This window comes from Pogoniulus pusillus, chromosome 17, assembly GCF_015220805.1.
Source record: "Pogoniulus pusillus isolate bPogPus1 chromosome 17, bPogPus1.pri, whole genome shotgun sequence".
Lineage (NCBI taxonomy): Eukaryota > Metazoa > Chordata > Aves > Piciformes > Lybiidae > Pogoniulus > Pogoniulus pusillus.
In genome coordinates this window covers 15,910,203-15,937,882 of record NC_087280.1, presented here as the reverse complement: position 1 = coordinate 15,937,882, position 27,680 = coordinate 15,910,203, and the positions used below count along the sequence as shown (strand labels likewise).

General features: G+C 42.0%; 2 protein-coding genes across 4 annotated transcripts in view; both read left to right on the top strand.

Annotated features, from left to right (window-relative positions):
- Window positions 1-725, top strand: part of LOC135183090 (IQ domain-containing protein H-like) — a 33,105-nt gene extending 32,380 nt beyond the window's left edge. For 2 of the 3 annotated variants that reach the window (XM_064157904.1, XM_064157905.1), the window contains exon 6: window positions 307-725. In XM_064157904.1, the coding sequence (XP_064013974.1) occupies window positions 307-558 (252 nt within the window). In that variant the 3' untranslated portion in view covers window positions 559-725. The remainder of the gene's footprint in view (window positions 1-306) is intronic. The other variant, XM_064157901.1, reaches the window with a different exon arrangement.
- A 2,212-nt stretch (window positions 726-2,937) lies between these two features.
- The window catches only part of IQCH (IQ motif containing H), a 60,290-nt gene continuing 35,547 nt past the window's right edge, over window positions 2,938-27,680 (top strand). The window contains exons 1-7 of the mRNA XM_064157898.1: window positions 2,938-3,101; window positions 4,543-5,094; window positions 5,776-5,842; window positions 10,116-10,199; window positions 12,931-13,106; window positions 17,611-17,883; window positions 20,685-20,873. Of these exons, the coding sequence (XP_064013968.1) occupies window positions 3,015-3,101; window positions 4,543-5,094; window positions 5,776-5,842; window positions 10,116-10,199; window positions 12,931-13,106; window positions 17,611-17,883; window positions 20,685-20,873 (1,428 nt within the window). The 5' untranslated portion in view covers window positions 2,938-3,014. The remainder of the gene's footprint in view (window positions 3,102-4,542; window positions 5,095-5,775; window positions 5,843-10,115; window positions 10,200-12,930; window positions 13,107-17,610; window positions 17,884-20,684; window positions 20,874-27,680) is intronic.

Below are 27,680 nucleotides of genomic sequence, written 5' to 3'. Positions count from 1 at the left end.
ATTTACACTGTAATTGAGCAAACTTCTTGTGATTCCTTTATTAGCTAGCATGCTAATTTTTGCAAAGCAGAAGTCAAAAGACATCAATTTAATTAACTTTATTTTAAATTACTAAAGTAATGATGGTAGACCATACCATAGCATGCTCAGAAGTTGTAAATGCAGTGCTTGCACTGCTAGATGATTAAATCTTAATGAAACTCTTCACAGCAGAAATTACATTTATTATTTATTATTGCAGGAGTAGAAAAATAGCCTTCCAAATCTCAGACTTCTCATTGTTAAAAGAAGACTCTCTCTTCCTAGGTTAACCTGTCTGATTTGACTGCCTCTCAATATGCAGATTCTGCCTTACCCCTGTTAGAAGAAGATACAACAAAAGGTGAGTCACAAAAAGCTCTTGTGAGTGCTGTTGTCACCAGATGTATGCTACTTAAGCAGTGTCATTTGCTGTTTGCAGCAGATAACTGCCAGTCAAATTCTCTGGCACCTCAAAACTTGGAAGGACTGCAAAGGGTAGAGATCAACTCCAGACTACTTATTCTGTGTGGTATCTGACTTAAGATATAGTGAATGTTATGTTGGCTCTGCTATGAGAAAGGCATTGTGAATTTGTTCCATGTGGGAGAGTAGAAAATAAATGCTGCTGTTTGATTACCTGTGTTCTGTTTTGGGACCCTCACTCCCAAATGGGCATTCAGGTGCTGTAGGAGACCCAGAGGAAGGCAATAAAGCTGGCAAAGGGTCTGAAGAAAGGTTGTGAGGAGTTGGTGCATGGACTGGGGTTTTTCAGCCTGGAGAAAAGAAGGCTGAGGAGAGACCTCCCACCTGTCTACCATTTCCTGAAAAGGAGGCTGGAGCCAGGTGGGGGTTGGTTTCTTCTGCCTGATGATACAAGTGATAGTACAAGAAGAAATGGCATCAAGTTGCCTCAGTGGAGGTCTAGGTTGGATATTAGAAGAAACTGGATGTGTTTAAAAGCCACAGAGATGTGGTTCTGAGAAAACATGGTTTAGCACCAGCCTTGGAAGAGTTAGGAAATGGTTGGATTCAGTGATCTTAAAGGTCTTTTCCAAACAAAATGATTCTATGACTTGGTGTTAAGCATCATCCTCCCTGAGTCAGTTACCTTGTAATTCAGCATTGAGTTGCTATGGGAAAGGAGAATTGCACATGGTGGAGGGGTTTTGTATGACTAAATAACATAGTCAAAATAAACAGCCATGATTAATGTCTGGTTATTAATCATGCAATCATTCAATCCTAACTAGACCTGCACTTAGCCTATTTTAGCAATCAGTCCATATTCATGGTTACACTGTGGTTTACAAGAGTTGTTTCTCATCTATTCTGTATATTAAACTGCCACTGTACAACCATAATTCCTTCTGAGAATCAGCACCAGTAAAATATCTTTCATGTATTTATCAATTTTTATAGGCAAAACTCACCTTCTTAGAAGGTAAAATATTAAAAGACACAAATCTTTCATTGGAAGAAAGTTGCTGCTTTTTCAGTTTTAATTTGAAATTGGGAGAACTTGAGTCTGCCTTTCTTTAACTCTTTCTTGATTGCTGCTGGACTATATATATGAATCATTTAGTGATGTCATCTTCCTGCAGGTATTCTGAACTTGTCTGAACAAAGGCTGATCACTCCAGTAGCAAAGAAAACTCTCCAGATACCTCCTGTTGTATCCAGAGCAGCAACTTTCCATGAATTTCACAGAGAGCAGAAGAAATCAGCTCTAGGTGAGTACAGAGAGTTAATAACAAGCATCAATTGCATCTGCAACTCACTTTCAGGTCCCATTTTTAATCTCATAAGGAAAGTACTGCCTAAAGGCCACTCACTCAAATTCTTAGAAATGCTAAATGCATAAAGATCACAAAATCACAGAATGGCAGGGGTTGGAGGGTACCCCAACCCCCTTGTTAAAGTAGGATCACTTAGGGCAGACCACACAGGAACACATCCAGGAGGATTCTGAAAGTCTCCAGAGAAGGAGACTCCACAACCTGTCTGGGCAGCCTGTTCCAGTACTTTGCTATTCTCACAGCAAAGAGGTTTCCCTTCCTATTCAGGTGAAATTTCCTGTGTTTCAGCTCTGGAACCCTGTCTTGTCACTGGGCGCCAGTGAAAAGAAACTGGTGCTGTTGTCTTGGCACCTGCTCTTAAGATAGTTGTAACTATTGATCAGATCTTCTCTCAGCCTTCTCTTCTCCAAGCTAAACAGCCTTAGGTCTCTCGACCTTTCCTCATAAGAGATGTTCTATTCACTTAATCATCCTTGTAGCTCTCTGTCAGACTTTCTCCAGTAGCTCTGTTTCTGTTGAACTGAGTAGCTCAGAACTGGACCTTGTACTCTACATGAAGCCTCGCTAGGGTGGAGTAGAAGGGCAAGAAAACCTCCCTTGTCCTGCTAGTCACACTCTTCTTAATGCACCTCAGGATACTGTTGACTCTCTTGGCCACAAGGGTATGTTGATCTCTCATAGCCAACTTATGGTCCACCAGGACTCCGTGGTTCTTCTCCACAGAGCTGCTTTCCAGCAGGTCAACCCATGACCTGTACTGGTGCAAGATACAGATGTGCATCCTGTGTCTTGCAACTGAATGGTCATCCAGTTTCTTGGTCTCTGTTAGTTTCTGAAATCCTGGTTGGTTCCTACCTGCATGTTTCCAATTCAAAGCCCCTAAAATGTGGAATGATAGGCACCGAATCTGAAGATCTGACCATTAGTGTTGGTGTAAAGCTTGTGTTACTGTCAGTGATGATTTACAACAGCTGATCAAGTATCTCTTTTGCAGTGTGATTCATCAGTTTGATCTTCTTGTTGTGCTTCTGACAGTGAAACCTATGATCAACCTTTTTTTCTGGTACAGGAATAATTCATAGTAGGGTGGACCCTGAAGATACAGCCACCAGCATCTTCTTAAACTCAAAAGAAGCAATTTGTGGCACTTACTCCTCTAGTAAAGGTAACATTGCACCACTTCCACCCAGCAGCTCCATGGCTTCAGCAAAGAAATCAAAGCTGGTGTGGACTTACCCAGCTCAACACTTGAAATCTGACCTGCAGGTTCCTGCTCAGCCACAGGTATTTAGTGAAGAAAATGAAAGATTTATTTATAGGTTTAATGCTGTCTTCATAAATCACTGAATTGGTACAGAAGAGGTTGAACCAAATCAGGAAATAGTGAGCCTCATCCCTGGAAGATTTTAAGGCCAGGCTGGATGGGGCTCTGAGCAACCTGGTCTAGTGTGAGGTGTCCCTGCCCATGACGGGGGTTGGCACTGGTTGATCTTGGAGGTCCCTTCCAACGTTGACAATTCTGTGATTATTAAAGTAAAATAAGAAATATTGTTGGTTTCTTTCTCAAGTCTTCCACCTAAATTTTGTGAGGTTTGTGTTGTTCCCACCCCCACCAGAATCTCAGAAATAAGTCTAGAAAAGATGTTAAGAGGTTATCCAGACCTCCAGGCAGAATTACCTCTACCTGTAATATTGCAAACAGATGTTTTTCTAACCTGTTCTGAAAACTTTTGGAGATAACAACTCCACAGTCTCACTAGGCCATCTGTTCCAGCGCTTAACTAACTATCTTTACTGTTAGAAAGAGTTTTTTAGTGTCTCATCTAAATCTGCCTCACTGCAGTTAGGCAAATGTAGTGTTTCCCTTTATATTTACAGAAGACTATAGGGGAATTTGACCTTGACTGCTTGATGCTTACTGATCTTGATCCCCATGTAAGAGGGAAGGTTTTTTCTTTTTATGGCTAATTATTGTGCTCCATAGCAAACTGTCTGGAGTTTTGTTTCATCTTGCCAGACTTTCTGACTTTTGTGCCATGGAGGAGATGTGAAAATCAAAGATAAAGCAACCTTGAGAAATGGAGAATAACGAGTTGTTATAGAATCATAGAATGGTTTGGGTTGGAAAGGAGCATTCACATCATCTAGTCCAACCCTGCTGCAGTCAGCAGGGACTTTGGCCTGTTTCCTCTGGTTCTATCACCTGATACAAGGAAGAAGAGACTGAACTCCTCCTGGCTCCAACTTCCTTTCAGGGAGTTGTAGACAGCCAGAAAGTGTCCCCCAAGCTTCCTGTTCTCTAGACTAAACAACCTCAGTTCTGTCAGCTGCTTCTCACCAGACCTAGCCATGCTCCAGCAACTCAGTGTCCTTCTTGGAGTGAGCATCCCAAAACTGAACCCAGGATTCACAATGCAGCCTCACCAGTGCCAAGCTCAGGGGTACAATCCATTTTCTACTTCTTCTGGCCACACTATTCCTAATACAGGCCAGGATGCTGTTTGCCATCTTGGCCACCTGAGCACACTGCTGGCTCATATTCAGATGGCTGTCAGTCAACATCCCCAGGTCCTTTTTTGCTAGACAATTTTCCAACCACTCTACCTCAAGCCTGTAGCATTGCATCCCCACAATCAAGTTGTAAATAGGAATTCAGTAGTGTCTCTTCACTTATTTGTGATCAATGGCAGTTACCCTCAATCTGTGGCTAATTCTCTTCCCACAGCTTCCTCAAACATTTCCCTGCCAGTCCTTACAAGATCCATGCTTTGATGGCCACATTGCTGTTTACCATGGCACAATAGACCAGAAAGCTTCTGGCTTTCTGGCCTTCAAGCAACAACATTGTTCATCATGGGGGAGCATTGTCTCTTTTTTGGAACATACAGAAAAGCTTCTCAAGGACTATGCTGTACCCTTGGCTACAATAAACTGTAAGAAGTTGGCAGAAGTTGCATCAGGCTTTGAGCTTAATGAGAATCCCACCAAAAGTGACATTCTGTCAGTGATAAAGAATCAGCCAAGTGTGGAAAAGTTCTTAAATCGACCTGGCCAGAGATACAAAGGCCAAGGGGGTATCGAAATGGCTGCGACAAAGATCCAAGCAACGTGGCGATGTCACCAGGCCAGAAGAGCCTCCATCCGTTGCAGGCAGCAGCAGTGGGCATCAGGTGTGATTGCTGCTTCTTGGCTCTTGCATCATCACATGGCACGTGTGAAGAAGAGCCTGAAGGAGTCACGTCAGAGACACCTGGAGAATTTTCACATCAGGGCCAAGGTGTGCAGTGCTACCAGCTGTTACAGCAGCACTTCTTCTCTAAACATCTCTTGCTCCAGTGATTGCAATAAGCTGTTTCCATTTATTCTTTTTTTTTCCTTCCCCCTTTAACCATACACTTGTCCGAGCATCATATTTCATCCTTCATCAGCCATTCAGCCTTTGTGGCTGCAAAATCTGTTGCAGTGTTTCCACTGGAAAAAAAAAAATGTCCCTTTTGCTTTGACTTCAGTGGTTCTGTCAGAAAATCAATGTTTTAACTGCATTACCTCAGCTCCTTAGATATACCTTGTGGCACTTAATTTGCTGGGGAAGAAAAAAAAAAAAAATTTAAAAATCCCCTCTCTTGTCTGCATTCCTGTCACCACTTTGTCAGAAAGTATTTAAGTTTGCAGACAGCCTCTTAATTAGTGCTCACAATTTCATTTATGTTTGCTTGCCTTTTTTTTTTTTTCATTCATATTCTGTTAATTAAGTGAGCAGCCTCCAATCTTCCCCTGCCAGTAGCTTCATGTAGCCACCTAATTAAATTAATTGGGGAAGATGTTTTAAGTATGTAATTAAATCAATTAATATAATTTATGCCTGACTTAACTGTACAGTGGAAAAACCAGCTGAAGTTTGACTAGATGAATCCACTACAGCATCCTGTCACTGATCAATGCTCTTCTTGATTTTTAGCATCTGGCAGCCAACTGGAATCGCATCAGGACCTCCAGGAGGACTATTATCCATATCCCATCATTAGGTATAACACTTTTGCCTGCAAATCTATCAGCAACCTCTATTACCCACCACATTATGACTCCTTGATTGAGTTCAAGGAAGGCCCCTTGTTTTATTCAAATTGGTCTCGGCAGGAAAATGTTCTCGACATGATGAGAGTAATAACACAGGGCCTTCGCTCGAGACGGCGTTTAATTTGGGGATTAAGCAAATAAAGTCATTATGTGGGGGCCTCTATTCAGTGGAGAGGTGATTTGCTGTAATTTGCTTTCATCTGTATGAAATGAACTAAAAAGTTGTGTTTTTTTTTTTCCTGTTGTATTCCCCCCACACACACACCCCTTGAAATAACAGATAATGTTTTCAGCCTTCTTTAATGCTAGGCGAACGTGGGCCTGCGTGCGTTGTTGCTGTCACAGCAATAAGGCCCAGGATATTGCTTGTACACTGTTTTTAATCAAATGTGCAGTCAAAATGATAAGCTACATTCTCTGAAATTATTTAGTTCTAATTACGAGCAGATGGGATGCTTTATTTGCACCTAGGGCGCCTGAGCAAAAGGAAATGCTGTGTGAACAAGAATAATTAAGAAGTTGAATAGTGTTTTTTGCGCTTAAATAATCTGCAGTTTCATGTTAATTAGCACTAATGTAATTATTTAATTACATTTATGAATTGGGGGAGCCTAAAAGCTGCTTTTCTGCAGTGCAGTGGCAAAGTGTAGGTGTTCAGAAATCACGGGATGGGATTTCTTGGGAATTTCTAAGATGCACTGATAATCTCTTCGTACATGAAATCCTGTCACAACGCTTGTAACTTGATTTATAATTTGTACTCACACAGCAAATTAATTGACCTGAGAGATTCAGGATTTCCTAAAGTGAATTGGTTAAGACCTGAATTAATGAAGACTGTAAATAAGTTTTAAGCTTTCAGTTTTGGCACCCAGATAGCCTTTTATTTGATGGTGAAGGGCCTGGAACACAAACCCTATGAGGAGAGGCTGAGGGAGCTGGGCCTGTTTAGCCTGGAGAAGAGGAGGCTCAGGGGTGATCTTATTACTGTCTGCAACTACCTGAAGGGACATTGTAGCCAGGTGGGGGGTGGCCTCTTCTCCCAGGCAACCAGCAATAGAACAAGGGGACACAGTCTCAAGTTGTGCCGGGGTAGGTATAGGCTGGATGTTAGGAGGAAGTTCTTCACAGAGAGAGTGATTTCCCATTGGAATGGGCTGCCCAAGGAGGTGGTGGAGGCACCATCTTCAGGAAAAGACTGGATAAGGCACTTAGTGCCATGGTCTAGTTGACTGGATAGGGCTGGGTGATAGGTAGCACTGGATGATCTTGGAGGTCTCTTCCAACCTGGTTGATTCTATGATTCTATCATTCTGCTGACTGTGTTTAACATAAATATACATCTGATGAGCAACTGGTTTTAATTACACCTCTGCCTTAAAGTCTCCAGTGAATATAGTAGGTGAATTCATCTGACTGAATCCTATATTTAGGCAGGGTGCTTTAAAAATAATTTTTGCCTTCCAGTCTTCTAAACTGGGTAAAAATGGGAAGGCAGACATTTAGCTGAGGAAGAAAATCCAAAACAATTATTAATGAGGGGTGTGAATTAAAAACTCAGCAGAATTCTGGCTCGACAGATGCTTTCAATGTTGTATTGGAAAAAACAATCAAAACAGACTTATCCAAAAAAATGAGTAACTATGTCTCTGTTTCTCTGGATTAGTCACATGCAGTGGAGTTTATAGACATTTAAAAATATCATTTCAGCCTCTTAAGTAAACTCTCAAACTCTAGGGAAATCCCACTTCATTGAGCACTTCACCTGGAGCCCAGGATCTGATTCTCTTAACACTTTATACAGCCTTCTGCTGTAAATACAGGCGTTTGTGTATCTGTGCAGAAGAGGCTGCAGTAGTCAAGTGGAAATTTTCTCTTAACGAGGAATAAAGTAAGTAGTAGAGATAATTTGAGGGCAGATGTTTTCTTAGAAAACTAGGAAAGCTATTGAAGTAAGACATGGGGGGGGAAGAGGAGCTTAAGCCTTCCAAACAAGGGCTTTGAAAATGCTGCTTGCAAAAATTATTCATGCTTATGTTTGTTAAATGCATTGACTATCGTAGAGTCAACCAGGTTGGAAGAGACCTCCAAGATCATCCAGTCCAACCTATCCCCCACCCCTAGCCAGTCAACTAGACCATGGCACTAAGTGCCTCAGCCAGGCTTTGCTGGAACACCTCTGGGGATGGTGACTCCACCTCTCTGGGCAGCCCATTCCAATGCCAATCACTCTCTCTGTGAAGAACTTCTTCCTAACATCCAGCCTATACTTCCCCCGGCACAACTTGAGACTGTGTGAATTTCTCAGCAGTCTTTATTTTCATGGCAGTTTCAGATTCATCTCAAACTTCTGGAAATAATCCAGGAAATGTGATACAAAAGGCTTTAGTCACTGTCAGGAACAAATGTTTCCATTTATTTTACTAAAACAAACCCCTTTGGATTTCTAATATAGCTTAAAAAATAGCTTGCATCATTCAAATATTGTTTAGTGTTTTTATCAGCTAGTGTAAGGAAAAATGAACTGGATTTCCTCCCACATGCTGATGGCTGAATACACTTCTGTAGTGTTTGGGATGCAGATAGCTTCATTATCATTTCAGCTGTTTTTAACTGATTGATCATTCCTTCTACCCAGTTATATATTTACAAGGAATAGAATTTGTCACTTTATTTGTCACCTCCTGAACATTTAGCAAAACTCATCCTCATGTAATACACAAATCCTTCAAAAAAGCAGTTCAACTTGAATGAGTGTCTTGGTTTTAACAGCTGGCAGCTGAGTCCTGGCAGTCCAGTTACAACAGAGGAGTTTTCTTCTTCCCTCTGTGTGGGCAAGGAGGAAGGGAGCCAGGGAAGCCAAAACGTCAGTTAAGATAAGGACAATTTACTGCTCTGTTACAGGGATAGCAGAGGGAAAACAACTAAAACAGGAGGAAAGGTACCAGGGTACACAGCAGACCAAACCTCACAAACCGCTGCTGCCAGGCACAAACCAAAACCATAACGTAAAAGAATCACAGAATTTGTAAAAAAGGACAAACCCCAGCTTGGAAACTGGGGAAGAAACACAAAATCCTGGAACAGGAAACTTTACAAGCTGTAGAATATATGCAGATCCCATAAACTCAGTCAAGCCCTTCCCCATCATACAGTGAACATGACACCAACATGGTGTAGAATATGCAATCCAGCTTGCTCTGTTGCTCTGTGCCACTGGGGTTGGGGTTAGCTCTATCCCTCCTATCTATTAGCTTAAGCTAGTACAAGAAGTATGTTGAGAAAAGCTAGGTAATATTTATTCCCAAGTTCTGAGATGCAGAAGGTGGCTCATTTTCCTCCTTGCCCATCAGACCTTACCCTCACTGTTCCTTAGATTGTCATGTCCCCCTAACTGTACTGCTACTGCCATTTCCAAAGGCGTGTTTGCAGTGTGTTGTGGATTCTTTGTTGAGAGAAGACACTTTGAGATGAGCCAAATTTCTTAAGAAAATGGCAGCTAAAGGGCAGTAGATCTTGACTGAGATTTTTATACCAAACATTAAATATTAAGCTTAACTTCTTTATAGATTAGATCGCAGCTACTGCAGCTAGCAACTCCGGTTGTGTGGGTGTGTAGTTAGCATGTACCCACTGATTCAGTTAGAATTACCTGGGTTTTAAAATTCAGCAGTAAAAATTCTAGCTACAGTGGCCAAGTCATTTACTGCAGCCTTTCTGAGTGTGCAGTCAGTTGGAGGCCCAACCTCCAAAGAGATACTTTAAACTCAGACAGGCTGCCAGTCATTCGTCCTCTGCAGCAAAGTGATCAGGTATCGCTGAGATGTCTTAATGAAGTGGGTTTGTTGCCTTGCATCTGTGCGAAGGACAAAACGTGCTAGGATCTGTGCTAAGGGGTGGTGGTTTTGTGGTTATTTGGGGTTTTTGGTGCTTTAAAAAATACAAATCCAGCAATACAGAACACTCCAAATCTTCAGTCTAAGTGTTGAAATTATGAGGCTCTCTAGGTCTGTAACATCCAAGTCTTTACTTAAAAGCTCAGGACATAAAAACCTGATGTTGCATTAGTCCACTCATTCACAAATTAGCAATGATTCACTAAATTCATAAAGATGATGCAGTTAGTTCTATGCAGTGTTTGGGATTTGGAAGTCTGATTTCATTCAAATATGCACTGAGGGTTTTCTGAATATGGTTTGGGGGGAATTTCTTCTTTTCCAGGATATTCCCAGTGTGTCCGTGAGCATATTCCCGATCTTGCTCTCCAGCAGAACATGCAGATGGGAAGGCTGTGTGACATACTGGGTATGTTATGAGCTGTTGGCAATTTGGTTTGAGGTGGGGGGGAGAACAATACACAGGCTCTTGTCGCTTCCCCCCGGGACAGGACAAGGAGCAATGGGTATAAGTTTCAGCAAAAGAGGTTCTGCCTCAACACAAGGGGGAACTTTGTTACTTGTAAGGGTCATAGAGCACTGGAACAGAGGCTCCCCAGAGAGGTTGTGAGGTGGTGTTCTATAAAGAAGACTTCCAAGGCCTGTCTGGATGTGTTCCTCTGTGATCTGTGTTAGATAGTATTGTCCTGCTGTGGCAGGGGGGTTAGACTCAATGATCTCCTTGGGTCCCTTCCAACCCTTAACATCCTGTGATCCTGTGAGTAAAAGAGACTGGCCAATGAGGATGTACTTTTTTTCACATTAATGCTAAATACAGACAACATAAAAGCTCAGAAGTAATTTTTCTGCTAGGGCATTTGCTCCTGTCCACATCATAACTAAAACACACTGATAGTTTTTGCCCCTGTGGTAAGGTAAACCTGCCTCATCCTGTGGCATGCTGAGCACCACAAACCATCAGAAGTGTTTAGTGTTCTACAAAATTAGGTAGCTAATTCTGCTGGTGCTTGCTGAGGCTCACAGGGAGAGAAAGACATGCTAGGGAAGAGCAAGCCCTTATTTAAACCATTCCTTTCTAAATGAGCAAATGAGGCAAAAAACATGCATTGAAAAGTTTTTCCTGGTATGGTAGTCCTCTTAAGCAAAGCAGGGAAGAATATTACTTGTCAGGTAGCCACTTCATTGTCTGCCTGGACAGACATACTTTACATGCTTTGTGTATATTTCAGCATCATCATTATTTTATAAATGCCACCTAGGAAGTTTGTAACAAAAATATATTAGATCCAGAAATTTACAGTTGCCTAAAATAATCATGTATTTGCCTTATCTAGGCACTAATATTGTTTTTTCCACACTACAGTTTTGGGTTGGGGTTTGTTTGTTTGTTTGTTCGTTTTGTGTGGGTTTTTTGTTTGCTTGTTTTGATTTTCACACATACTTTCCCCCCCTCCCAGACTCTAAAATGATAGTTAGAAACTTAAAGGGGCAAAGTCAGCACGTTAACCATTTTCATTCAAAATCTGTGACCATGAAAATTGGTTCTACTGTAAACCAGACCATGAGTATGGTAGTGCAGAGGGGTCAGGATTAGATGATCTTTAAGGTCTTTTCTAACCCAAACCATTCTGTGATTCTATGGCAATTAATTGTTAACTGAGATGCTTTACCAGTGCCTGGCAGGAGAGCATGGGTGGTTACCATATTGGCTTTCTTTTCTTTTAGAATACTAGAAGGTTTTCTTGCTGCTGGTGACCTCCCATGAGTTAATCTGTCTCTGGAACCCTGGAGTGTCTACAGGAGACTTGTATGTCTCTCTCAGGGGCAGTACTAAGAGTAGTGAAATGTGCTGCATCATTTTCTTCCACAAATTCACTTGAGCTTGTCAAGTTTTGACAGGGCAGTCCACTCAGCACTATAGCCAGCACTAGCAAGTGTGCTTTTTGTACCTGAGCTGGTACATTGTCAGGCTCAACTTGCAAATCTGAGTAAATGCCTAAAAAGCCCTGGAGTATGGGCTAAGAGTTCTAGGGAACTGCTTTTTAGCTTTAAAAATTCCATGATAATGAACTACATAAAAAGGCTCTGTCAAGGCTTCAAATACAGGACTGGGTTGTTGGATACTCAACTACTACAATGCTTCACTTGAGATCCTGACCTAACAATATTAATGTAAGTTGTCTTCCTGCTGCAGTATGGCAAAACAAAGTGAAAGGGAATTCTTACTCCTTGATAACATCAAGCTCAGGATTTTCTTAGTCCAACATTTGTTTTGCTCCTGATTTATTCATATTTGATAGCAGTTGTCCCTGGCACTTTTCAGGCTCTCTTCCCAGTGCCCAGTATAGACAACAAAAGACTTCCTGTTGATTTCAGCAGGAGCCTGGATCAAAATCTGGGAGTGTTTTTGGCAGCATATTCCATTGCTGTTGCAAGGCCCATTCATTCATTTGCTCATCTATTAACATACATAGTTGAGAAAAGCAGAGTAGTTAAAGTTTTCCCAAGGAGCATATATTAAAGACTTCTGCTTTCTCACCTCTAAGTGTTTGTGTCCATCAGCCCAAGTTGTTTGACACGCAGTAAAGCAGCTTTTCACGCCGCGGTATTTAACTGGCTAATCCGCACAGTCACACTCACAGCAGTGGTTATTAATGGTGTCCTACCGTGAGCTTTTGTGTGGGCAGGACAAGAACATGAACAGGCCATGCAACATCCAGGCAGCATATGAAAATGCAATTTCATCAGCTTTCTAAACTTAATAGCTGGCTTTTATAATTTGCTGAAGTTAATGGGATATACTTTTAAAGCAGTGAACAATTCCCACTGATGTTAATGGGAGTCGTGCATATAAATCTCCCCCATGCAACACTCTCAAAATCCTGCCCCCAATATGTTCTGCAGATTGAATTCCAACAACTAGCTATTTCTTTGGGTTGCTGACCTGTCTTCAGAGAAATGCTGAAGCACAGCAAAAAGCAGTTAAAGCACTCACATTTGGGAACTGCAGAGCTAAGTTTTATTTGCAGCTCCCTTTTAGGGAAGCTGTTCGTTAGCAGACAATCGGGGATTATCAGATTGCTGTTCTGAATGGATTCTACCTTGCTGCCAGTAATGAACACTGTGCCCCTTTGTTTTAGATGCCAACGTGGACATCATCTACATCTGCCCCCTTCGTCTGAGTGAGGAGTTACTGCGGTATTACAATAAACTCCTGGGTCTGCAGGCAGCTGTTAGATCTGGGAACCCTGAGGACATGAGTGACCTGCAGGACAGGTTCAAAATTCTCACCCCTGAAGCTATAAACAGCTTCCCTGTGAGTTTGTCTTCTAATTACTACAGCTTGAGGGATGCAGTAAAATTGAATTGGAAATTTTATAACTTGTAACGCTCTGGTACACATCAGTGAAATATTATTGCAAGTTTAAGGGCTTTACTGATTAGACTACTAGTTAGAGCATTGGAAAGAAATATCCTGGTTTAGCTTTATAGACTTAGTTGAGATAGTTTTGTATTGGCTGTTTGTAGACCACTTGTCCCTACTTATAATATGCTGGGGACTGGAAACTTGATAGATTTATATCTAAGGAAATCATAGCAATAAACCATTCTTATTACTCAAACTTTATCTCTGGCTAGCCCAGCATTCAATCATTCATGTGCTTGTGGTGTTTCTTACCATTAAATGCAATGCAGAACTTGCAACTACTTAGATAATGAGGAAATACTAGTGCCAAACTTGTCGAGTCAGTTTTAAATTCATGTGGTAAAACAGGATCTTAAGAAACCATTTTAATGTACACCTCCAGCAGTGTTTCTGAAAATACTGAGTGAAAACTCAGCAGAGAGAATAATTTTACTGGAATTTAGCAGCATTTAGTGGGATTTTAGCAGAAGCAGAGAAGAATGTTTGCTTGGTTTAAGTCACCATTATCTTTAGCTGTGATTTGATTTTTACAAAGCTTTGTGGTACATTTATATCTCTGGGCCTTATTTTTGAACCCCTGCCCCATTTCCAATGTGTATTAATAGCTATTTTGTTGAACGAGTTATTTGTTGTGCCATATGCTCTGGCAGAGGGGTTGGACTCGATGATCACCTTGGGTCCCTTCCAACCCCTAACATCCTGTGATCCTGTGAAGGTAGAGAGGCTGTTTATGGATCATAAATGTGTTTATTTTCAAGTGTAGCTCTATAGTATCGTAGCAATCAGCAAAACACTTGTGTGTATATGTATGAGTTAACAGTTGGAGTCAGCTTAAAGATCTTTTCCAACCTAAATTATTCTATGGCTCTATTCTAGGAATCCTTTTCTGTTGGCAAACAGTGTGAAAACACCTATGTGGGCAGAGTGCTTGGCTCTCTGCTGTGCAGGGAAGGACTCTGAGTCAGAGCTGTTCAGCAGTTTTGGCACACTTAAAAAGAATTCTGTTTTGTCTTGAGTTGGAGAAAAAGCATCAAGATGTTATTTGTAGTTTTAGGAGCTGGCTTCCTTTTAGTGTTATACTTTTGTCTGAATGCTGGAAAGCTACAGAAACCACAGCTGATTGTGCTAGGCCTCCACCCTGTTGGTAATTCTTTGATAAATGCCAGGGATAGATTTGTTTTGTTTTTAAATCATGCTTTGACAGTTGTAGCTGTTTTGTCTTTGGATATTGGATTATTTTTCCAGTACTAACTACCACATAGTGGACGCTTTAAGAAGCTTTCTACATAAAACATGCTTGAAATATCTAAACCACGCCATAGTTATTGATAAAAGATCTGCTGCTAAACATAGGTGAGCTCTCCAGGAATGGAAAATAGTGTTCAGGGATGATTTCGGTCGTGGTGGTTTGGTTGAAGTAGTTTTAATGTAAAAGTAGTTTGTTCTTTTTAAGCACCTCTCTAGGTCAGGTTGTTTGGGTCTCTGAGCAACCTGTCCCTGCTCACTGCAGAGGTAGTGGACAAGATGACCTTGAAAGGCCCCTTCCAACCCAAACCATTCTGTGATTCTTCTGAGTGATTTAATTAAAAGCTTTTGTTGTATTTAATGGCTCTAAATTTATTCCTACTGTATGAAAGTGTGGCTTGAAGGCCATCTTAGCAGGCAATTTTAGAAGCTTAAATCAGCCTTGCCAGTTTCCTGTTTACTTAGATGGAACTGGATGGAAGGAAAATCTGTGGAAAAGACACCCAAACGCAGGTATCCCTGTGCTTCCTGGCATCTGCAGAGGGGAGGCAGACAGAAAAGAGTGTCCATATGCCATTGTCCTTAGGAATTTGCTACTCAAATGAGCTCTTGCAATTCAGTGTGTCCAGGTGCATTATGAGACATGTTCATCAGAAGGTTACATTCTGATTCTCCTTTAGCAGGTAGCTTTGCTCATCATGATAAGGCTTATGCCACCATCAGCTTCTCTGAGAAGCTTAAAGATTAAAATCAACAAGTTCAAGAGCCAGAAACTAGCCCTCAGGTTAATCTCCTAACCACCACTCAGTGCAGTCATGCTGGAATTCTGAGGATTTACCTGCATTTACCTGCCTTCACACGCACCACTATATATCATGGCAGCTATACCACTCTCAAAGCAGGAATGAACTAGATTTTACAGCCTGTTTGCTGCACTCCTTAATTAACTGTAAAATCCATTATTGAGAGACACAAAACAAATCTCCTCCCTACATCACCACTCCTGGCCCCAGGGAGCAAGTGACCAGGCCTGGAAATTGATCTTGTTCTTTACATGGCAGAACTCTGCCAGGAGACCAACAGAACTGGTCATCTCCCTGCTTTTAAACCAGCTCAGGAGAAAGGGAACAAATGAATCAGAACATTAAGAGTCTGTTTTTAAACTGATGAAAGGAGACTGACTCCAAGAAGCTTGTTTGTAGTTCTTTTTGCTCTTCTGTGACTCTCTTTTTTTCTACTAGAACTTTGAAGTGTATCTCAGACTTAAATTCTCCTTGTTCTTGCAGTATGTCTGACTCTCTACAGAGAGATTTGGACACCTTCAGGAGCTGAATGTTTGATATGAGTAAACACTGAGGAATTGACAAAATGAGGTTCCTTTTGTCCACTCTGAGGGGCTCCCTCTTATCCTTTTCTACCATCATGGAATCAGGATTTATACTCCAGTTCCACTGAAGGAAAAAGTTATTTCATCCTGGAAATCTCTAGCAAATCCTGGGTGTATGCTATCCTGAAAGGAATATGCCTCTGACTAGAGCCTAAATTAGATGAAACCACAATGTGAAGATTTTTTTTTTCTCTTATTATGATTACAGAGTCATAGAATGGTTTAGGTTGGAAGTGATCTCAAAGGTCATCCAATTCCAACCTCCCACCATAGGCAGGGACACCTCCCACTAGAACAGATCGCTCAAGGCCTCATCCAACCTGGCCTTGAACACCTCCGGGGGGGAGCAGCCACAACCTCTCTGGGCAACCTGTGCCAATGTCTCATCACCCTGACTGTAAAGAACCCTTTCCTAACATCTAGTTTGAATCTCCCCTTTTCCATTTTAAACCCTTTACCCCTTGTTCTGTCACTACAAGACCTTGTAAATGGTCCCTCCCCAGCCTTCCTATAGGCCCCCTTCAGATACTGGACGGCTACTATAGGGCTTCTTCAAAGCCTTCTCTTCTCCAGGCTGCAGAGCCCCAACTCTCTCAGCCTGTCCTCATAGAAGAGCTGCTCCAGCCCTCTGAGCATCTTTGTGGCTCTCCTCTGGACTGGCTCCAACAGTTCCATGTCCTTCTTGTGTTGGGGCTCCAGAACTGCACACAGGACTCCAGGTGGGGTCTGACAAGAGCAGAGTAAAGGGGCAGAGTCCCCTCCCTTGCCCTGCTGGCCGTACTGCTCTTGCTGTCTGGGCTGCACTCACACTGCCAGCTCATGTAGAGCTTTTCATCAATCCAGACCCAGGTCCTTTTCCTCAGGGCTGCTCTCCAGCCTGTATCTGTGCTTGGGATTGTGCCAACCCGATTATGATTTCTCTATGGTAATCTCTGGCAGTAGATGATGCACTATTTCTGCATGGTGTTCGTCCCTACCTGTCTCAACCTCTTTGGGAAGATAGTTAGCTTATTTGCTGGCCATGCATAGGATATGTTGTCAAGAATATTTTTGAGTTTTCATCTGCCACAACTGATATTCTTAGCTTAATCTTAGCTTGCTCACCAACAGATCTTCTGAAGAAGTGGTGAAAAATTCCTTCCCCAAAGTTGAAACCTTTGCACTTTAAACAACAACAAAAATGCCACCTTCTTCCTGAGTACTCTGCAGCTGCCTTTACAGTAGCTATCAGAACTAGTGTGTAATGGAAATGTATATCCCCAGTAATTTAATGTGATCAGTAAAAGCTTTTGTAAATCAAAATGTTTTATTCTCAGAGCATCCCTTAAAATACTGCTGAACTGTATGGTGAAATACATTCCTTGCTATAGGGGGGGTGGGGATGTTTCTTCATTTCTGTATTGATTTTTAGGAGCTTTAGAGTTAAACCATGCCAGAAGTGTTGCTGAGATGAATCACTATTATCCAAAGGCCACTAGCCTCTCTGCCGACTGACAGAAGGATAATTCCACATGGATCAAATAAATACAGATGTGTAGTAATTAGTTCTATTCCCAGTGAGCCCATTTCCACCACACTAAAGATGTGCACGATTATGGAGCCTCACCCCAACAGCTTTTATCAATTTAAACTGCTAAGCTACAGGATAGGTCATAACCCAGCCTGCTATTAATAATGTATTTATTGTCTGCAACATTATAAATTAGGTTCATGGAAGAGAAAAGAACACCTTTTAACAAGAATAATGTTATCTTTATGCAGCAGCATCACATGTGCCTAGCCACTCAGCTCAAGTACAGTCCCAAGACAATCAAAAGAATAAAACTTCTTACCCAGAGCAGAGATGCTTACATTATTGGAGGGGTTCCCCACCAAGATGATTTAGCAGTGGCTGACATGCTCAATGTGCCTATATTAGGCTCGGTGCCAGAAGTGGCTCAGCTCTATAGGACCAAGTCTGGAAGCAAAAGAATTTTTGCCAGTGCTTGCGTGCCAACCCCTCCTGGAGAATCTGACATCTACAGCCATGAGCGGGTAAGTGGAGTGGGATCTGGGACATGTGAATGTGCAGATGCCCACTTTCATTTGAGAGGTGCAAACTTGGTGCCATTCCGTCGCTTCTATTGGTTAAACTGGTTTAAGTCATGTGTGAGGTTGGGTTCTTTTTTGACTCTGACACAGTCTCAAGTTTTGCCAGAGGAAGTATAGGGTGGATGTTAGGAGGAAGTTCCTCCCAGAGAGAGGGATTGGCATTGGAATGGGCTGCCCAGGGAGGTGGTGGAGTCGCCATCCCCGGAGGTGTTCAAGAAAAGCCTGGATGAGGCACTAGTTGAGACCACACCCCAAGTACTGGTTTGCTATGACTTGTCTAATTCTACCAAAGACAGAGGTACAAATACACTGAGTTTATGCTACAGATTGAAGAGTGAAAAAATAAATGCTTTTGTCTGATTATTTGAGTTCAGTTTTGAGGCACTGACTACAAGATAAACATTGAGGGGCTGGAGTATCTCCAGAGAAGAGCAGTGAAGCTGATGAAAGGTCTAGAGAACAGGTCTCGTGAGGACTGGCTGTGGGAACTGGGGTTGTTCAGGCTGGAGAAAAGGAGGCTGAGGGGAGACCTTCTGGCTCTCTACAGCTCCCTGTAATGAGATTGGAGCCACTCAAGGGGTCAGTCCCTTCTCCCAAGTAACATGAGTTACTTTAGTTGCACTGGGGGAGGTTTAGGTTGGATAGGAGGAACAATTTCTTCCTCCATAGGGTTGTTAAGCCCAGAACAGGCTGTCCAGGGTAGTGGTGGAGTCACTACTCTTGGAGGTATTTAAAAGCCACATAAATGTGGTGCAGAGGGACATGGTTGAGCAGTCTAGTCTAGCAGACCTTGGCAAGGCAGTTTGAACTAGATGATCTTTAAGGTCCTTTCCAATCCAAACCATTCTCTGAATTCTATGGTTTAGCAGCAGACTTGATAGTGTTGAGTGAATGGTTGAACCCAAAGACCTTAAAGGACTTTTCCAGCCTAAATGATTTCATACAGGAAACTTATCAGTGTTGTGGCTTTTGGGTATCCTAGTTCAAGTGGCTTTTCACATGGCTTTGCTTTTTATTAATCACCTTTAACACTGCAAGCGATCCAAGCTGCATGAATGCATTACAACTTCTCTAGCAGATGCACTAACTGTCTGATCAATGATCTGAAAAACAGCTCTTTGATTTATTGTTAAATAATTTATGTGCATCTAATAGTTTTGATTCATACCACAGTGTTAAGGAAGTTCTAGCTTCGTTGTTTGCTGCTATGAAATATTGACATTTGAGGTTAAATAATCAAAGCCAGGTGCCACTATGTTAAAGCACAATTCAATTTTCACTTAAAGATAGCACATAATTCTTTATGATTGGTATAGTCCTTACAGTATTATTGATCCTTTGCATTACTGTAGGGGAGTCATCAAGGAAAAAAAATACAACAAACCCACATGTATGCTGTTTTCTAAAGCCACAAATAATAGCATCTGGAACACACATGTAATTGTATTTTAGGTCAACATTAAAATAAACAAACAAAAGTCTCCAAAATGCCTGTGTCTAAATGCAGAAGGCTGTAACTACTGAAGCCAGATCTGAGAGCGCTTTTATCAGGTTCAAAGGCATTTGCAGTTTTTAAGAAGCTAATTGAATCCTACAGCAGCTGAGCAAAAGGCATTTTAAAGCCATTTAAATCCATGTGTGTACACAATAAATAATTAGCACTTCTGTGCAGCCTGCTTGGTAACTCCTTGGTACTTTTAGAACCATGTCATGTACTCTCCAGTAGGAGAATTCCACAGATGTTTGGCTGCTGTTAGAATCTGGCACAACTCTTCTTCAGATTTTTGCAAATAGTGCAGCAAGTTTCTCTCTCAGAACACAACTCAGGGGAGACCTTATTGCTGTCTACAACTACCTGAGGAGAGGTTGTAGCCAGGAGGAGGTTGCTCTCTTCTCTCAGGTGGCCCGCACCAGAACAAGAGGACACAGCCTCAGGCTGTGCCAGGGGAAATTTAGGCTGGAGGTGAGGAGAAAGTTCTTCACTGAGAGAGTCATTGGACACTGGAATGGGCTGCCCGGGGAGGTGGTGGAGTCGCCGTCCCTGGAGCTGTTCAAGGCAGGATTGGACGTGGCACTTGGTGCCATGGTCTAGCCTTGAGCTCTGTGGTAAAGGGTTGGACTTGATGATCTGTGAGGTCCCTTCCAACCTTGGTGATACTGTGATGCTGTGATACAGTAACTCCACTGACCACCAAAGGTGTGCTCAGTTGCAGTTTGGATTGTGTCCATGTGGACTTAAGGATGGGATGAAAGCCATATCTTCTTCATCAAAAGATGTCCAAATACCTGTAACAACACAAGGATGTGTAAGAAACAGAAACCACAGTTATAAAATTGCCTTCACTACAAGAAAGACATTTTGGTCCTGGAGTAGGTTGAGAGAAGGGCAAACATGCAATAGGATGAGAGGAAATGGCTTCAAGTTGCACCAGTTCAGGATGATATTAGAGAAAACTTCTTCACTGAAGGAGTTCTCAAACACTGGAACAGGATCCCCATGGAGGTGGTTCAATCCCCATACCTGGATGTGTTTCAAAGCTGCAGAGATGTGTTGCTGAGGGCTGATTTAGCACCAGCCTCGGCAGAGTTAGAGAGTGGTCGGACTCAATGATCTTAAAGATGTTTTCCAACCAAAATGATTCTATGAAAATTTCATGTCCAAATATTTAAGAACTGGTAGCCTAAATCAAGGAGTAATTGAATACTGTTTTAGTGCAAAATATCTTCATGTTGTTGCTCCACAGCTGATCAGTGTCCTCAGCCAGCTCATCATTGACAATATGGAAGTGTGGCGTTGGTTGTTTAAAGTGAACGATGAAGCTGGAGGAAATGGCACTGCTTACTGCGATATCTCACATCTGAGATGCTACCACTGGGCTCAGGAGGAATGCCAGAGATACAGCCCTGAGATGTGGAGTAAGAAGTGGGCCCACGTAAGTAACAGAGGAGCAGTGTATTGATTGTTGGCACGGGGCTTCATCCTCACAGAGGTGAGGGGAAAAGGAAAAAAAGGGGGGATCCTGGCGGACAATAGGGTGACCATGAGCCAGCAATGTGCCTATGTGGCCATGAAGGCAAATGGTCTCTAAGGGTGCATGAAGAAGAGTGTGGCATGCAGATCAAAGGAGTTCTCCTTCCCATCTACTCTGCCCTGATGACACCCATCTGAAATACTGTGGCCAGTTCTGGGCTCCGTGGTTCAAGGACGGGTACTTGCTGGAGGAGGTACAGAAAATGGTTGCAAAGGTAATTAGGGAATGAGAACATTTCTCTTATTAAAAAAGATTGAATTTGATCTTTTAGTCTGGAGAATCACAAAATCACAGAATTAACCAGGTTGAAAAAGACCTCTAGGATCATCAAGTCTAACCTATTGCCTAACAGCTTCTAATTAACTAAACCATAGCACTAAGTGCCTCATCCAGCCTCCTTTTAAACACCTTCAGGGATGGAGACTCCCCCACCTCCCAGGCAGCCCATTCCAATGCCAATCACTCTTGCTGGGAAGAACTTCTTAACATCCAGCCTAAACCTGCCCTGGCACAGCTTGAGACTGTCCTCTTGTTCTGTCACTGGGTGCCTGGGAGAAGAGACCAACTCCACCTGGCTACAACCTCCTTTCAGGTAGTTGTAGACAGCAATAAGATCTGTCCTGAGCCTTCTCTTCTCCAGGCTGAACGCTCCCAGCTTCCTCAGCTGCTCCTTGTAGGGCTGTGCTCCAGCCCCCTCACCAGCCTTGGTGCCCTTTTCTGGACATATTCAAGCACCTCAACATGTTTTAAACTGAGAGGTCCAGAATTGGACAGAGTAGTCAAGGTGTGGCCTAACCAGTGCTGAGTACAGGGGCAGAATGTCTTAGGCTGGAAGAAACTTTAGAGATCATCTAATCCAGCCTCCCTATCACAGACATTGACGCCTGAAGACTGAGAGTGGATCTCATCAATGTTTAGAAATAATTAAAGGGTGGGTGTCAGGTGGATGCAACCAGGCTTTTTTCAGTGGCACCCAGTCACAGGACAAGAAGTAATGGGCACAAACTTGAACATCAGAAGTTCCATCTAAACAAGAGTAACTGTAGAGTGAGAGAGTACAGGAACAGGCTGCTCAGAGAAATGGTGGAGTCTCTGTTTCTGGAGACATTCAGAGCCTATCTGGAAGTGTTCCTGGGTGACCTTGTTTAAGTGAACCTGCCTTGGCAGGGGGGTTGGATTCAATGATCTCCAGAGGTCCCTTTCAACCCCTACCATTCTGTGATCATTAGAACTAGGGCCTCAGAATGAAACGTTTTGTAAGCTCTCAGTCCTCAGCAGCACACAGAAGGATGAAGGCTTTACAGAGATGTTTGGCATAGTTTGTAAATTCTGCCCTTGATGCAGCAGCAAAAACAGAGAGGACTCAGCTGCTGCATTAGGTTAGCAAGGTAAAATGCATCAATAACCCTGGCCTTCATTTTTGTTTGCCCAATGTTACCTTTGAACTGTGTGGAAAAAAAAATTGTTCCATCTGAAAATGAGTTTAGATGCCTCATTTCAAACTCACCAACCACAGGATTTTTAATCTGTTGCCTGCTCCATACCAATGAGGAAAATCTGGGTATGGCATCTTAAACTGCTATGCAAATGATGCTATTTGTAAGTATTAACATAATTTACTGCTTACAGTCCTATTCTCATTTCTAATAATTCTAGCAGAATGGAGACTCTCTTCACAGTGCTGCTAGCCTGCAGGATAGTCTTTCATCAAGGAGCTGAATTTTTTAATAACCTGCCAGCACACGTTGTGTATGTGGCAGCCTTTGCCGATGACACAATGTCTTCATTATCAAAAGAAACAGGTCTCCATACTGTAATAGGACATTAAAGCATGCCTGTGCTCATAAACTAATGCTTTGATGTTTAAATGTGTGTCATTACAATGGTATTCCTTAACAAAGGATGATTTTAATCCTCTGCTCTCAATGGCAATACTCAGTGGAGACTGCAATTCATTATGTGTAAAAAAGGTCTCCTGCTCTACAAGAGAGGGCTCTCAAAAGGCAGACAAATTTGCACACTCACACTCAAACAAGATGTTCAAAATGGCAGCAAGTTTCAGGCTTTGTCACTTTAAACCTGGGCTGGATTCAGGGAAGCTTTCCTACTGACTTCAGGAAATGAGATCAAAGAAGTAGTTCCCTATATATTTTCCAAATTCCAGCAAGTGTTTCTGTTTAAGAGCTTCAGATAGGCTGATTCTTGGTTGCATCAAAACTCAAGGTAAATGCAGTGTGAAAGGGAGAGCAAAGTTATCACCATGTCCTTTATGCACAGTCAATTAGCCATGAAAGAGCTGAAAAGGCACTGAAACAGGACTACTAACACTGGGTTAGGAAAGGAGACTGCCAGAAAAATGGGGGCAATCTTTTAGCAGGGTCTCCTGTGACAGCTCAAGGAGGGGTGGTTTAAACTAAGGGAGATTCAGACTAAAGAGAAGGAAGAAATATTTTACATTGTGGGTGGTGAGACCTTGGCCCAGGTTGCCCAGATTGCTGGTAGAAGCCCTATCCCTGGAACCATTCCAGGTCAGGTTGTTAGGGACTCTGTTCTAGTTGCAGATGTCCCTGCTGAGTGCAGGGGATTTGGACTAGATGAGCTTTTAAAGGGCCCTTCCAACATAAACCATTCTGTCATTCTATGATTTATACCTGCAAAAAACTAGACTTGGTGACTCATGTCCTCTGCACCACTGATCCAACATGGCAGGAGCACGATATGGGCAAGTTCTCCCAGCTTTGAGTCCTAGAGAACCCAGTGGCTGAGTGATGCTTTCCACTAGGGTGGCTCTCCAGTCCCCTCCTCCATGCTGCTTGACTTGCACAGAGTGAGAGATCTTTAGCAGATCAGAGAAATTAAGCCCTTCAGCTTTATAGAATAAGCTCTCTTTTATAATGTGGAATTATTTTGTACTTGTCAAATGTAACAGAGCTGTAATCAGCTCAATTTGAAATTTTAATATGCAATATAATTCAATCAAACAAAAATTTCAGACCAGTTTTGACTGAATTAAAAAAAATCCAGAGAGCTGTAATGAGTAGTTTATGTAAATGAAACAATCCTTTCTGGATACATTCCTTCTGGCTTTAAAACCATTACATTAGGAATGAAGTTGGCACAACATACAGAAATATCAAATGCTTATTGAAATTAAGACATTTAAATACCAATGAATATTTAAACTACAAATAGTTCTCTGAATGCCAGAACTAATGAAGTTGAGTTTCACGTATGGCCTTTTCTGCAGTGGAAATGTATTACCTCACAACTCCTCTCAATCATCTGGAGTCTGAGGAATCTGCTAGCTTATGCTGTGCTATTTCCCTCAGTTCAGTATTTATAGAATCTTTTTCCTCACCTAAACATTCACTGGAATGAAATATGCAGGAGTCTCTGAGACCTCAAATATTCTGTCTTATGCTGCTGAAAATAGCAAACATCTGTAAAAGTTACTAGTGAGGAAAAGCATCCTGAAAATATAATCCTTAGAAAACCAGATTTAAAAGTAATCAGCTTGTATGTGGTTTCAAATTCATAATTATTAGTTCAGTGATTTGTTCCAGAGTGGTAGGTGTTGAAGAACCAATCCCTGTGCTAAGGCAGATTCACCTAGAGAAGGTCACACAGGAACATGTCCAGGTGGCTTTGGAATGTCTTCAAAGGTGGAGACTCCATCACATGTCTGGGCAGACTGTTCCAGTGCTCTGTCACCCTTAAGCTCCTCCTCATGATTAGATGGAACTTCTTATGTTCAAGTCTGTGCCAGTCACCCCTTGTCCTGTCAGTGGGCACCACTGAAAAAAGCCTGGTTGAGTCCTCCTGACACTCACCCTTTAATCATTTGTAAGCATTGATGTGATCTGCCCTCAGTCTTCTCCAGACTAAAAAGGCCCAATTTTCTCAGTCTTTTCTCCTCAGAGTGATGATCCAGTCCCCTCAGCATCTTCATTGCCCTCTTCTGTACCCTCTACAGCAAGTCTTTGTCTTTCTTGAAATGGAGAACCCAGAACCAGACAGACTATTCCTTGGTGGTCTCACCAAGGCAGAGTAGAGGGGAAGAAGAACCTCCCTTAACCTGCTTGTTACCCTGTTCTTGGTGCAGCCCAGGAAGCCACTGGCCTTGGTATTCAACATCAAGAGACCTGCTGCCTCCACAAGGTCAGATGAGAATTGTGAGGCCATTTCTGGAGACATTCTCTAGAATGAAAAAAATAGCAGGATCTGGGCCCAGTTATCTGAAAAGATCAGCAAATACCTTGGCTCTTCAAGTGTGTCTTGTAACGTGAATGTGGTAGGGAGGAAACAAATGAATGGATTTAGACTAAAGATTAGGAAAAAATTCTTTCCAGTGAGGGTGGTGAGACACTGGCACAAGTTGCCCAGGGAGGATGTGGATGCTCCCTCCCTGGAGATATTCAAGGCTGTGTTGGATGAGGCCTTGAAGCAACCTGGTCTAGTGGAAAGCACCCCTGCCCATGGTGAGGTGTTGGAGCTAGATGACCCTAGGTCCCTTCCAACCCAAACCATTTGAAGAGTATACAGGGCATGCTTGCTCTGTGAAATGCACTTACTATGATTTTCTAACCTGTTTTCTGTACCATGCAGAGCAGCAATACTGAGTCTGCTACTGCTAGAGTAAATGAAAAACTGTAGTTTCTGGAGAGATCTGGGAGACTTAAAATTCATGCAGGAGAAAACTATTAACTATTACTGCTTGACATGGTCTCCAGCTTGGAGGGATTCTGAGATGCAAATTGTTGGAGGCTGGGAGAGAGTCTGGGGAATGGACCTGCTTGGCCTGTTTTCATATTTCTCTGACAATCCTCTTGTGGCCACTGTCACAGCCAAAATCTGGGGCTAAGTAGACCTCATACTGCTGTACTTTAGTGACCTTGAAGGAAGATACTTGAGAATTCAAGTTGAAGGTTGGTGCAGAAGTGGTATGCAAGGCGTATTTGGTGCAGCTGGTTTCTTTTTTGAAGAGAGACCAAGTTGTCAAAAGTCTGTGACACCTCAGTCTTTGACTTTGCATTTTAGGACTCAAAGTACCACCTCAAACTCTTCAGAACCCTCGAAGTCTTTTTGCCTTTTAGAGGAAAGATAACATCACCTCTCTTAGTGTTGCCTTTTTTAACCCTTAACAGTCCTTTTTTAACATAGAATAATCCAGGCCTACGTAGAGAACCTATCCTCTTGTATAAGTGATTTGTAGAACTAAATCACTAGGCAGCGTCTCTGGATAATGGCAGCATCTCTGGATTAAATTGCTAGTCAAATTAATTTCAGACTTCTCTTTTATTACACTGTGACTCTTTAATTAACCACCAGGATCAGCAGCATGATACAAGTTTACCTAGCAGCAATCTTAAAGATAATCCAGATCAGACTGAAAACAAACAAAAAAAGGGATGAGTGTGGGGATAAAGAAGAGCTGAAAATACAAGAATAGAACAAGACACAGGAAACCAAGCAACAAATATTCCCTCAATAAGCTGTTATAATTGGCCACAGCTACAGAACCATTTCAGAATTCTCCATTAAATATCTATTGTAGGAGAAAAAAAAGCTATTTAATGTGCTTGGGCAGCCTCCTGTTTTAAACCTCAGAGTATCTGAATCTTATTGCCTCCAGTTGGGTCATGGTGATTTGTCACGGCTTCTTTTCTTTATAGACTATATCTTGGTTAATTCACTTAAATGTGTAAGAGGAAATCAAAATCTTTTCAAATGGTAGCAAATCCAGGCAAGCCAACTGAGTGGCATAAAGCAGTATTCAGACTCTGGCTGCAGGATTTGAGATGCACGAAACAATATTTAGACATTGACTGCAGGATTTTGAGTGCCAGAAAACAATATTCAGTCACTGATTGTTTTGAGCTGCCTAACACAGTATTCAGACACTGGTTGCAGGTTTTGAGTTGCATGAAACAATATTCAGGTGCTGGTTGCAGGAATTGAGTTGAGTGAAACAATATTCAGATGCTGGTTGCAGGAACTGAGTTGAGTGAAACAATATTCAGACACTGGTTGCAGGAATTGAGTTGCTTGAAACAATATTCAGACACTGGTTGCAGGAATTGAGTTGCTTGAAACAATATTCAGATGCTGGTTGCAGGAACTGAGTTGAGTGAAACAATATTCAGGTGCTGGTTGCAGGAACTGAGTTGAGTGAAACAATATTCAGGTGCTGGTTGCAGGAATTGAGTTGAGTGAAACAATATTCAGGTGCTGGTTGCAGGAATTGAGTTGAGTGAAACAATATTCAGGTGCTGGTTGCAGGAACTGAATTGAGTGAAACAATATTCAGACGCTGGTTGCAGGATTTGAGTTGAGTGAAACAATATTCAGACGCTGGTTGCAGGATTTGACTTGCTTGAAACAATATTCAGATGCTGGTCACAGGATATTGCATTGGTTGCTGTTGGAAAATTAGTTTTGAAGGCCAAGATGCAAATGATGCAAAATGCTGGATAGTTCTTGAAATTAAACCATTTTTTGTCAACTTTTAAAAGTTCTGTGATAATCAATAAACTTCTGTGATTATCTGAATCAGGATTGAGGTGAGATTTTTAAGTGGTCTAGTGAATTTGTTCTGAGAATCTTGGGGCTTACATCCTAAATGTTATTTCTTTCCTGAAGTCAGGAATTTAGAATAAAGAGAAGGTGTTTATGAAACAGGTTGAATTAAAATAAACCATAATACTGTCA